The sequence below is a fragment of the Ovis canadensis genome, chromosome 15 (assembly GCF_042477335.2).
Source record: "Ovis canadensis isolate MfBH-ARS-UI-01 breed Bighorn chromosome 15, ARS-UI_OviCan_v2, whole genome shotgun sequence".
NCBI classification, from domain to species: domain Eukaryota; kingdom Metazoa; phylum Chordata; class Mammalia; order Artiodactyla; family Bovidae; genus Ovis; species Ovis canadensis.
Window position 1 is genome coordinate 85,372,954 of NC_091259.1, and position 13,357 is coordinate 85,386,310.

The 13,357-nt window shown below is 36.6% G+C and overlaps 1 protein-coding gene across 1 annotated transcript; it reads left to right on the forward strand.

The window, feature by feature from the left end:
- The first annotated feature begins 11,117 nt into the window (after positions 1-11,117).
- On the forward strand, positions 11,118-12,032 carry LOC138420619 (olfactory receptor 4C3D-like). Its single transcript, XM_069553927.1, has one exon. The coding sequence runs from the start codon at positions 11,118-11,120 to the stop codon at positions 12,030-12,032; it is 915 nt and encodes a 304-aa protein (XP_069410028.1).
- Positions 12,033-13,357: the final 1,325 nt, after the last annotated feature.

Below are 13,357 nucleotides of genomic sequence, written 5' to 3' on the forward strand. Positions count from 1 at the left end.
CCTGATATATCTAATATGTAAAATTATATTGAATTTCTTTTTCTGTTGAGTAAAATCTGTTAGTAATTTATAAACGTTAATTGTACTATTTTTAACTTATGTGAAGTGTTCTCAAATTGTCACAAAATATGATAAAATTAAGATGCAGTACTCTAATTTTACAGAAAAATGGAGGCTCAGAAAGGATAAATAATTGGATCATAGAACATATAAGTTGGCTTTGAGCCCAAATACTCTTATTCTACAACCTGTGTTTTTTTCATTGTATCTAATTTCTTGGGGTTAGTGTTTGATTATGATTTGCTATATAATTTCTTGTTTACATACCATACAGATTGACACTACATTAGTATAGCTATTATTAGTAGAAAGTAAATACAGGTGATTTTCAAAAGCACAGAGTAAAATGTATCCATATAGCAATTTCAGCATTAGAATTTGAAAACTGAAATAGGAGATTATTTATTAAAAAACATTAAAAAAAAGAAAGAAAAGAAACAGGATACATTATTCCACAGTTAAAGAAGGTACTTCTCATCTGAACAACTTACCTAACTTATAAGACTTTGCTGTGGATTAATTTTGACTCTTTTTAAAAATGAGGTATGATGTGAATCCACCACAGGTGTACATGTGCTCCTCATCCAGAACCCCCCTCCCACCTCCCTCCCCATCCCATCTGTCTCGGTCACCCCAGTGCACCAGTGTATGGCAAAACCACTACAATATTGTAAAGTAATTAGCCTCCAATTAAAATAAATAAATTTATATTAAAAAATGAAGTATGTTGGGGCATTTAACACTGTCCTGGATGTCTCTGAGATTGTCCTCATTTATTTTAATTTGTTTTCCTTTTTTCCTCTCTGATTCATTTATTTCTACCATTCTATCTTCTACTTCACTAATCCTATCTTCTGCCTCTGTTATTCTACTATTTGTTGCCTCCAGAGTGTTTTTTATCTCACTTATTGCATTATTCATTATATATTGACTAATATAAAAATAATGAAGTATGTTACCCAAATTCACCAAAAGACAAAGACTGGCCGAATGGATACAAAAACAAGACCCCTCTATATGCTGCTTACAAGAGACCCACCTCAACACAAGGGACACATACAGACTGAAAGTGAAGGGCTGGAAAAAGATATACCACGCAAATAGAGACCAAAAGAAAGCAGGAGTGGCAATACTCATATCCGATAAAATAGACTTTAAAACAAAGGCTGTGATAAGAGACAAAGAAGGCCACTACATAATGATCAAAGGAACAATCCAAGAAGAAGATATAACAATTATAAATATATATGCACCCAATATAGGAGCACCACAATATGTAAGACAAATGCTAACAAGTATGAAAGGGGAAATCAACAATAACACAATAATAGTGGGAGACTTTAATACCCCACTCACACCTATGGACAGATCAACTAAACAGAAAATTAACAAAGAAACTCAAACTTTAAATGATACATTAGAGCAGTTAGACCTAATTGATATCTATAGGACATTTCACCCCAAAACAACGAATTTCACCTTTTTTTCAAGTGCTCATGGAACCTTCTCCAGGATAGATCACATCCTGGGCCATAAATCTAAACTTGATAAATTCAAGAAAATCGAAATCATTCCAAGCAATTTTTCTGACCATAATGCATTAAGATTAGATCTCAATTACAGGAGAAAAACTATTAAAAATTCCAACATATGGAGGTTGAACAACACACTTCTGAATAACCAACAAATCACAGAAGAAATCAAAAAAGAAATCAAAATATGCATAGAAACTAATGAAAATGAAAACACAACAACCCAAAACCTGTGGGACACTATAAAAGCAGTGCTAAGAGGAAAGTTCATAGCAATACAGGCATACCTCAAGAAACAAGAAAAAAGTCAAATAAATAACCTAACTCTACAACTAAAGCAACTAGAAAAGGAAGAGTTGGAGAACCCCAGAGTTAGTAGAAGGAAAGAAATCTTAAAAATTAGGGCAGAAATAAATGCAAAAGAAACAAAAGAGACCATAGCAAAAATCAACAAAGCCAAAAGCTGGTTCTTTGAAAGGATCAATAAAATTGACAAACCATTAGCCAGACTCATCAAGAAGCAAAGAGAGAAAAATCAAATCAATAAAATTAGAAATGAAAATGGAGAGATCACAACAGACAACACAGAAATACAAAGGATCATAAGAGACTACTATCAGCAGTTGTATGCCAATAAAATGGACAACGTGGAAGAAATGGACAAATTCTTAGAAAAGTACAATTTTCCAAAACTGAACCAGGAAGAAATAGAAAATCTTAACAGACCCATCACAAGCACGGAAATTGATACTGTAATCAGAAATCTTCCAGCAAACAAAAGCCCAGGTCCAGACGGCTTCACAGCTGAATTCTACCAAAAATTTCAAGAAGAGCTAACACCTATCCTCCTCAAACTCTTCCAGAAAATTGCAGAGGAAGGTAAACTTCCAAACTCATTCTATGAGGCCACCATCACCCTAATACCAAAACCTGACAAAGATGTCACAAAAAAAGAAAACTACAGGCCAATATCTCTGATGAACATAGATGCAAAAATCCTCAACAAAATTCTAGCAATCAGAATCCAACAACACATTAAAAAGATCATACACCATGACCAAGTGGGCTTTATCCCAGGGATGCAAGGATTCTTCAATATCCGCAAATCAATCAATGTAATTCACCACATTAACAAATTGAAAAATAAAAACCATATGATTATCTCAATAGATGCAGAGAAGGCCTTTGACAAAATTCAACATCCATTTATGATAAAAACTCTCCAGAAAGCAGGAATAGAAGGAACATACCTCAACATAATAAAAGCTATCTATGACAAACCCACAGCAAACATTATCCTCAATGGTGAAAAACTGAAAGCATTTCCCCTAAAGTCAGGAACAAGACAAGGGTGTCCACTTTCACCGCTACTATTCAACATAGTTCTGGAAGTTTTGGCCACAGCAATCAGAGCAGAAAAAGAAATAAAAGGAATCCAAATTGGAAAAGAAGAAGTAAAACTCTCACTGTTTGCAGATGACATGATCCTCTACATGGAAAACCCTAAAGACTCCACCAGAAAATTACTAGAGCTCATCAATGAATATAGTAAAGTTGCAGGATATAAAATCAACACACAGAAATCCCTTGCATTCCTATACACGAATAATGAGAAAGTAGAAAAAGAAATTAAGGAAACAATTCCATTCACCATTGCAACGAAAAGAATAAAATACTTAGGAATATATCTACCTAAAGAAACTAAAGACCTATATATAGAAAACTATAAAACACTGATGAAAGAAATCAAAGAGGACACTAACAGATGGAGAAATATACCATGTTCATGGATTGGAAGAATCAATATAGTGAAAATGAGTATACTACCCAAAGCAATTTACAAATTCAATGCAATCCCTATCAAGCTACCAGCCACATTTTTCACAGAACTAGAACAAATCATTTCAAGATTTGTATGGAAATACAAAAAACCTCGAATAGCCAAAGCAATCTTGAGAAAGAAGAATGGAACTGGAGGAATCAACTTGCCTGACTTCAGGCTCTACTACAAAGCCACAGTCATCAAGACAGTATGGTACTGGCACAAAGACAGACATACAGATCAATGGAACAAAATAGAAAGCCCAGAGATAAATCCACACACATATGGACACCTTATCTTTGACAAAGGAGGCAAGAATATACAATGGAGTAAAGACAATCTCTTTAACAAGTGGTGCGCAGAAAACTGGTCAACCACTTGTAAAAGAATGAAACTAGATCACTTTCTAACACCGCACACAAAAATAAACTCAAAATGGATTAAAGATCTAAATGTAAGATCAGAAACTATAAAACTCCTAGAGGATAACATAGGCAAAACACTCTCAGACATAAATCACAGCAGGATCCTCTATGATCCACCTCCCAGAATGCTGGAAATAAAAGCAAAAATAAACAAATGGGATCTAATTAAAATTAAAAGCTTCTGCACAACAAAGGAAAATATAAGCAGGGTGAAAAGACAGCCTTCTGAATGGGAGAAAATAATAGCAAATGAAGCAACTGACAAACAACTAATCTCAAAAATATACAAGCAACTTATGCAGCTCAATTCCAGAAAAATAAACGACCCAATCAAAAAATGGGCCAAAGAACTAAATAGACATTTCTCCAAAGAAGACATACGGATGGCTAACAAACACATGAAAAGATGCTCAACATCACTCATTATTAGAGAAATGCAAATCAAAACCACAATGAGGTACCACTTCACACCAGTCAGAATGGCTGCGATCCAAAAATCTGCAAGCAATAAATGCTGGAGAGGCTGTGGAGAAAAGGGAACCCTCCTACACTGCTGGTGGGAATGCAAACTAGTACAGCCACTATGGAGAACAGTGTGGAGATTCCTTAAAAAATTGCAAATAGAACTACCTTATGAACCAGCAATCCCACTTCTGGGCATACACACCGAGGAAACCAGAATTGAAAGAGACACATGTACCCCAACGTTCATCGCAGCACTGTTTATAATAGCCAGGACATGGAAACAACCTAGATGTCCATCAGCAGATGAATGGATAAGAAAGCTCTGGTACGTATACACAATGGAGTATTACTCAGCCGTAAAAAAGAATTCATTTGAATCAGTTCTGATGAGATGGATGAAACTGGAGCCGATTATACAGAGTGAAGTAAGCCAGAAAGAAAAACACCAATACAGTATACTAACACATATATATGGAATTTAGGAAGATGGCAATGACGACCCTGTATGCAAGACAGGGAAAGAGACACAGATGTGTATAACGGACTTTTGGACTCAGAGGGAGAGGGAGAGGGTGGGATGATTTGGGAGAATGACATTCTAACATGTATACTATCATGTGAATTGAATCGCCAGTCTATGTCTGACGCAGGATGCAGCATGCTTGGGGCTGGTGCATGGGGATGACCCAGAAAGATGTTCTGGGGAGGGAGGTGGGAGGGGGGTTCATGTTTGGGAATGCATGTAAGAATTAAAGATTTTAAAATTTAAAAAATAAAAAACTAAAATTTAAAAAACAAACAAACAAACAACAAAAAAAACAAATGTGTATATATGCCATAAATGTGTTTATAGTTTCTTCTTTTGACAGAGACATCCAGTCTCCCACTTCATGGGTACCATATATTCTATTGAAAAAATCAATAGACTCAACGATGTAACAATATTTAGCAAGCATATTTTTGTTAGGAAAACATTATACTGAGTAAGAAAACTAGTTTCAGAATCAGGAGATATGAGTTTTGTTTCACATTATTGCATTCTACAATCTTAAGTAGTTTCCCTCTATCTAAAAGTAGTTTACTCTGGGAAATTGGACGTTTTTGATTTTGCCCAAGCTGTTATGTTTATTGATATAAATATTGTCATATTTGCTTCTACTTCAATTTGAAGAAACATTGAAAGATTTATGAGACCACAGCCTAGAACGTTTCAATTTCTGGTAAACAACCTAGATGCCCTTCTGGGATCAAAGGATTTTGGTTTGGGCTAATACCATGGGGTCACAAAGAGTCAGATACGACTTAGTGACTGAACAGCAACAATATAACCTGAGCTCTGTCTTGAGTGCTTTAGTGTTTTGAGAACATGTTTCTCTATCTACTGAAATGCATGAAGTTGCCCATAAGATTATTCTGGCAGGTATTGGGTTTTGTAAAATTAGTCCCTGAAACTATCAAACATCAAAACATACCTCAACTATTTGCTGATGAACTATGATATGATCCATACATAACATTTTTTGTTTTCATTCTAGTTTACCCTTCAAGTTTGAGAACTGGTATTGCTGTCTCTCCAGGGTTTTAAAACACTGTGTTTTGGATTTGTATTCTGAAAATAAACTTTTCTGGTATAGCTCCAAGAACTCTTCTTTTGAAAAATTATTTCCATGGGCAATCTTCACTGATTTAGACCTAATTCCACGCGCCTCAGATGGTAAAGAATCTGCTTGCAATGTGGGAGACCTGACTTTGATCCCCGGGTCAGGAAGATCCCGTGGAAAAGGGAATGGTAACCCACTTCAGTATTTTTGCCCGGAGAATTCCATAAACAGAGCAACCTGGGGACTACCGTTCATGAGGTTGTAAAGAATCAGACATGCCTGAGCGCCTAACACTTTCACTTTCCACTCTCTTTCCCTTTCATGCTTCTCTAGGGCTTTTGGAGCTGGGCTAAACAGACGTAGAGGTTCTAAGGCAATCTCTTTGCCCAGTATGTTAGCTATTTAAGTGGAAACTGGGTGACCCCTTAATGGACCATAGTGAGTAGATTTCAGTCTGTTATGAGGTTCAGAATGATGGCTTTTTCAGCACATGCTAATTCTCTAATCTCACTCTTTAATTTCAGAGCTGAAAGAAGAGTTCAAGATACTTTCATATTATTTCAGCAAAATCCATATTTATCATAGTTCTTTAGATAGGTTCAAATCCTCACTCAAACTTTTTGGCATCTGGCTTCACAAATATAATTGCAGAACTATAATAATAAAATGTCCAGCCAACTTATTAATTGGTTTAGTCACGTGGTTTCAGTTTTCTTAATCACTTTTCCTTCATGATGCATGCAGCTCACAGTGATTATATTCTCCGGAACCCACCCACACTTATGTCCAGTTTATGTTTCTTTTTAAAGAAAGCATATTTGAATATCTTGAGTAAGTGTAGATATATATATATATATATAGGAATATCGATACATTGAATTTGGTTGAATTGAATTCAATTTATTTACAAAATAATTTCAAACTTTGGTATTTATTTCTTTTTGTAGATAATTGCAAAGGGTCTTAAAGTTGGTGGTAGCATAAACATGTCATGCCTGTTTAGCTGTAAAACATAATTTAAAGACAAAAGCCCAGACCCAGAATTTAATGATGTGATTCTTCACTTTCCCTTGGTAAATGGTGTTCCTATTCACTTTTTCATGCTTCCTTGTTATAAACTGTGAATGTCATTGCCCATTTTTAATATTCCATAAAGATATTATAAGACTAAATTTAAATGTGAAATGCATTTTGCCATTTTTTAATATAACTGAAGAATGGAATTTTATCATTAATATGTTAATCTAATTACAGAATTGGCACAATAAAAAAGCACTTTGAGGAAATACTATAAACTTTTTCTATTATAAGTGCTAATATTACAAAGGAGCGGAGAAGGCAATGGCACCCCACTCCAGTCCTCTTGCCTGGAAAATCCCATGGATGGAGGAGCCTGGAAGGCTGCAGTCCATGAGGTCGCTGAGGGTTGGACACGACTGAGTAACTTCACTTTCGCTTTTCACTTTCACACACTGGAGAAGGAAATGGCAACCCAGTCCAGTGTTCTTGCCTGGAGAATCCCAGGGAAGGGGGAGCCTGGTGGGCTGCCGTCTATGGGGTCACACAGAGTCGGACACGACTGAAGTGACTTAGCATTACAAAGGGGTTCATAATTATCACTTAACATACGTATGGAAACAATATTTATAAATTGTGATTAACATGAACAGTAGATCAATTAAAAATAAAATATCATAATAAAAATTAAAAATAAAACACACATCTAAGTGTTAAATTTATATGGTATCAAATATTCAGACTCCATATTTAAGCTCATTTATTATCAAATATCCAGTTTATGGCTTCCCAGATGACTCAGTGGTAAAGAATTTGCCTGACAATGAAGGAGATGCAAGCAATACAGTTCTGATCCCTGCAGGCTATATAGTCCACGGGGATCACAAAGAGTCGGACACCACTGAACACACAACACACACACACACACACACACACACACAATCCAAGTTTATAAGTGGTCAACTTTTTCTCTTTTGAGATGATGCTTTGTTTTCATGTAGACCTATGGATGAAGTCTAAAATTAGAGAGGAACACTGTAAAAGTTCTTCTCTGATGTTGTCACCTTATTTGAAATAATTTGTTTGTTGGCAAGACCTGTTAATGATAGGGAAATACCCATGAGTTCCAATTAGTCACAGCAAAGAAATTTCATAGATTTTGCCAACAAATAAGCTATATGGTAGTGCTTTTAAGGCTTCTACAAAGTTACGATTTATAAATCAAGAGACACTTACTGCAGCTGAGTTAGTTGACATTTTTATCTTATGGCTTTTACTTCTTTCCTGATCAACTAACAGCTGCCTGGGGCCTAGCCGTGGAGATATGTCAGACACTGTCATAGGTGAGACTATTTTTTTTAGAAATCATATAATCATACACTCTCAGGTTTAAATACATATTACAAATCATACACTCAACCCCCATGCAAGCTTACCTTAGATTTAAATCCCTTCTTCAGCATACAAAATAACAAGAAAGGTAGACTCAGCTATAGTACTGCCAATTTAAAACTAAGAATATTTTGGGGTCATTTATTTCTTATTGATATACACTTAAATGGGCTTCCTGGTGGATCAGATGGTAAAGAATCTAAATGCCAATGTAGGAGATGCGAATGCGATCCCTGAGTTGGGATCCTCCCCTGCAGAAGGGAATGGCTATCCACTCCAGCATTCTTGCCTGGAGAATTCCATGGACAGAAGAGCCTGGAAGGTACAATCCATGGGGTCGCAAAGAGTTGGACATAATGGAGTGACTAACACTTTCACTTTCTCCTTTCATATATCTAAAATTAGTTGAATTAATAATATAATTAGTTACAATTACAGAAGTTAGAATCAATTTGCAAATCAAATAATGCATCCAAAATTTCCCTCACTTAATATTACAACTTCAGAATTTTTTATGACATTGCACAATTTTTAAAAGTATCACTCTTAAAAAGTATATATTATTCAAAGAGATGTACAATTAAAAGGAATTTTAATTATCTTATTTTCCAGTGTTGAACATTCCATGTTGTTTCTAAATTTTCCATAGCTCTTATTAATTGTATTGGGCAAATTTGTACATGGTGATTTTTCTCTTTTAAAAATATTTAACATTAGGGTTTATTCCTAAAAGAAGTATTGCAGAGCCAGAGAAAAAAATGAAAAAAAAGTAATTTATATTTCTTCATAGTTGTGTCTAAAATGCTTTCATAAACTATGTTTAATTCTTACTTTATTTACACTATCCTCTTGTTTATCTGCTGGGAGATCCCGCTAAAGAATGAGGAAATGCTGTGACAACGGTGAGCTTTGTTTCCACATATGCATGAATGTTTCATCTTAGATAATTAAAAATAAAGTTTTTCACTCATTTATCTTTGCAAAGATATGCTTTATGGCATATATGTAATTGCATCTCTTTCTCTTCTCCTTGGCAAATTTAAAACTGCAAATTTCTTGTTGTATTAGTCATGCACTATCTTGTGACCAGGAATGATGGATGCTGGTGGAAGATGGCAGGAGAAGGTGTGGGAATGCATGTAGTGAATCGTAAGGGACTGGGAGGGTCGTTCCTCCTGTGGGTGGGTCAGCCGCTGCTGTTTGGTAATGGTAGGTCAGGCACTAAGGGCATTTAAGAGCAGCACCATTTATGACTTTGTATATAAGCATGCATTAATATACATACTGAGTGTCCAGTAAATATTCGTTAACTGAGTGAACTTGCAGGATTAAATAGCAAGTAGCAGATTTTATATGTGTTTGTGGTAGTTGGTGTATAGACACTTTATGGTGCATTACCTGTCTCTCTAGCAAATTATGTTTGTTCTTCATATTAAATTTTTATTTACAGAACTTGAAAGTATTTCCTTTGCTTGAAAGATCTTTGTGTGTTGAACACCTATATGAATTGAGTATTTTTTTTTTTTGACCAAAACTACTGAAGGTATGGGTTTCTCTGGTGGCTCAGATGGTAAAGAATCTGCTTGCAATGTGGGAGACCTGGGTTCAATCCCTGGTTTGGGAAGATTCCCTGGAGAAGGGGATGGCAACTCACTTCAGTATTCTTGCCTGGAGAATATCATGGACAGAGGACCCTGAGGTCTGGCAGGCTACAGTCCATGGGGTTGCAAAGAGTCAGCCACAACTGAACAACTAACACACACACACACACACACACACACACACACACACTGAAGCAATGAATATACAGAATATGTATATTAAATTATATGTGGAGCAGAATTTTGAAAAATAAAATAATCAATTAACATACACAAATTATCTTTAAAGTAAAATGATCTGTAACATGCACTTTTATAGAGACATTTAAATATTTTCATGCTTACTCTGGAGAGTGTTCAGAAACTCTTAAACTGGGGTGCAGCTTCCCTTCAAATTTCTCATACAGTAGAGAGCTTATAGATCAACAGAGTTGGAGGACAAGGGCATTTGAATTTCTGCTGAGTTTATGCTTTGGGGAAACAAGCATATCCTTACTTTTGGAGAATGACAATTTAATACCAGACATTTGCTCATCACCTGATAGGTTTCAGGTGCCGCGGACATTACTCCCTGCACTCTAGTGGGACAGTAAGGAACCACAACTGAATAGTTATGTGTTCTGATAGGCACCAGAAAGGCTGTTCCACCAAGGACTTATATATATTTCCCTGAACTCCCTGTTTAGCTGATATTTCTTGATCATGTTTTTTCTTTCCAAAGTTAGGAGTCGAGATGCCAAACTGAAATTCCATCATAGAAAAGGGAATAACTCTTACCTGTTGTACAGCAGTTCTTAGCCTAGAAAATACATCTGAGAATTGTGATTTGTAACTTCACAGACACAGTGAAGGGCCTGAAGAACTGAGATGATGCAGCCAAGTCCAGTGGGGTCAGAACAAGAAGGAGAATTCAGATCTCAAGTAGACAGTCCGGTGTTTTCTCAGTAAATTACACATCAAATTTGCCCTACGGATGGTTTACAGGTGACTGGTGCTAGGTATCTGAAGAGATGGAAAGCTTTATGGAGGAAATAAGAAAAAACTGAAACAAGCACTGGGACAAAGTGTCAAAGGCATACTCTATAGTTACAGTGATTGCACTATTTTGTTGTAAGGCAGACCACAGTTCTTTAGTCATAAATGAGTATCATTCTTTGTCCCTTTGTAGGTAAGTCAGGCCCCAGGAAGCTGTTACTTGCTGAATGGATGTCTTCAGCCTTTCCAACAATGTGACTGAATTTGTTCTCCTGGGACTCACACAGAACCCACACGTGCAGAAAATACTTTTCATTGTCTTTCTGTTCATTTTTCTGTCCAATCTGCTCATTGTCACCACCATCTCCCTCAGCCCTACACTTTCTGCTCCCATGTACTTCTTTCTCACTTACTTGGCTTTAATAGATGCCTCCTTCACCTCAGTCACCACGCCTAAATTGATCATTGACCTGCTGTTCCAGAGGACAACCATCTCCTGGGGAGGCTGCCTGACTCAGATCTTTTTGGAGCACTTCCTGGCAGCATCAGAGATCATCGTCCTCATTGCCATGGCCTATGACCGCTACGTGGCCATCTGCAAGCCTCTGCACTACACGACCATCATGCGACAGGGGCTCTGCCAGCTCCTGGTTGTGGTTGCCTGGGTCGGGGGGATCCTGCATGCCACCGTGCAGATTCTTTTCACCATGGACTTGACCTTCTGCGGTCCCAATGTCATTGACCACTTCATGTGTGATTTCTTCTCACTGTTGGAACTTGCCTGCAGCGACACCTTCAGGCTGGGGGTGGTGGTGGCAGCCAACAGTGGAGGCATGTGCTTGCTCATTTTTTCCATGCTGCTCATCTCCTACACAGTTATCCTGAGCTCCCTGAAATCCCACGGCTCTGAAGAAAAGCGCAAGGCCCTTTCTACATGTGGCGCCCACTTTACAGTAGTGGTGCTCTTTTTTCTGCCTTGTGTGTTCACCTACATGGGTCCTGTGGCCACTTACCCTGTGGACAAGTTGGTGGCTATGTTCTTTGCAATCCTCACTCCCATGTTGAATCCTATTATTTACACAGTGAGAAACACAGAGGTGAAAAATGCCATGAGGAGTCTGATGAAGAAGACAGTAACTTAGGCTGTTCATGACACCAAGAAAGTGATGATTTATATACATATATAGGGAGGATTATACATGCTGTAAATTGTGAAAGTAAATTAGCAAATTTTGCGGACTATTGACAAAAACAGCATAGAAAATAGGCCTTTGGACAATTTTTAAACTACTTTGCCAAGATTTCTATATTCATACTCACAGTTTCAGAATAGCCAATGGGAAGAATATCAACAATAAGCCCCTAATTTATTTATTGTAGAGTATATTTTTTCTAGTGTCTTCTCATTAATTTTTAAAAATTATTCAGATAAGTTACTTGGATGAAATTGATTTTTTCATATGACCTTCATGTCAGAAATCTTGTTTTTGCATAGCCTGTGGTACACCAAGTAAGGAATAGTATACTTAGATAGATGCATGGCAGGGAGAGTTGGGGGAGTTTAAGAATCAGCGCTGAATTTTCTATTAATTTTCCAAAATCAACAAGAGGAAACACCTAGGAAAAGAGATAATAATGTGACAAACTCCTTTTTTATCACAAAAATTAAGCCAGAAATTTTGAAATTATTCTTTATTTGCTCTTATTTTATAAAGTATCTTCATGACTCATAGCTTTTCTTGAACATGAAGGAAATGTTTCTTTTTATGTCTCAAGGCTTCAGGAGCCATTTGAAACTAGAAGGGTAAACATCTTTGATTAAATTTCAATAGAAAATCATATGGGTAGATCCCAAAGCTCTACATCTATACATCTGATACATATATTTATATTACTTGAACCTTTTATTAATATTATCTGTCAAGCATCTGTGTTTCAGTTGATTTAGTCATGGACTAAGCTGGTGGTTCCATTATCATTAAACCCATTTTGTTGCTGTTGTTTAGTTGTTAAATCATGTCCAGCTTTTTTGCAACCTTATGGACTATAGCCCACAGGCTTCTCTGTCCATGGGATTTCCCAGGCAAGAATACTGGAGTGGGTAGCCATTCCCTTCTCTGAGGGATCTTCCTGACCCAGAGATTGAACCTGCGTCTCCTGCATTGACAAGCCAGTTCTTTACCACTGAGCCACCTGAGAAGCCCTATTCACCCCATTTTACAGAGAAGCAGATTGAAGCCAAGAGAGGTTTACTAATTTACTTGTCTCACCTCACATGCCCTTCCCCTATTAGTTTGTCAGGAACTATTACACTGGAATGTATCATCCTTTCGAAAGTTTCAGCTACAAGCTTCCAATCCAGGTCTTTAAAACCCAGTCTTACTTTTTTTTAGTATAAATTTGTTTATTTATTTTAATTGGAATCTAATTACTTTACTTCTTTCAAATGAGACATGGTTGTCTGTCG

Excerpts from the sequence above, each read along its gene's own strand:
- LOC138420619 (XM_069553927.1), top strand. The coding sequence starts at position 11,118 with ATGGATGTCTTCAGCCTTTCCAACAATGTGACTGAATTTGTTCTCCTG.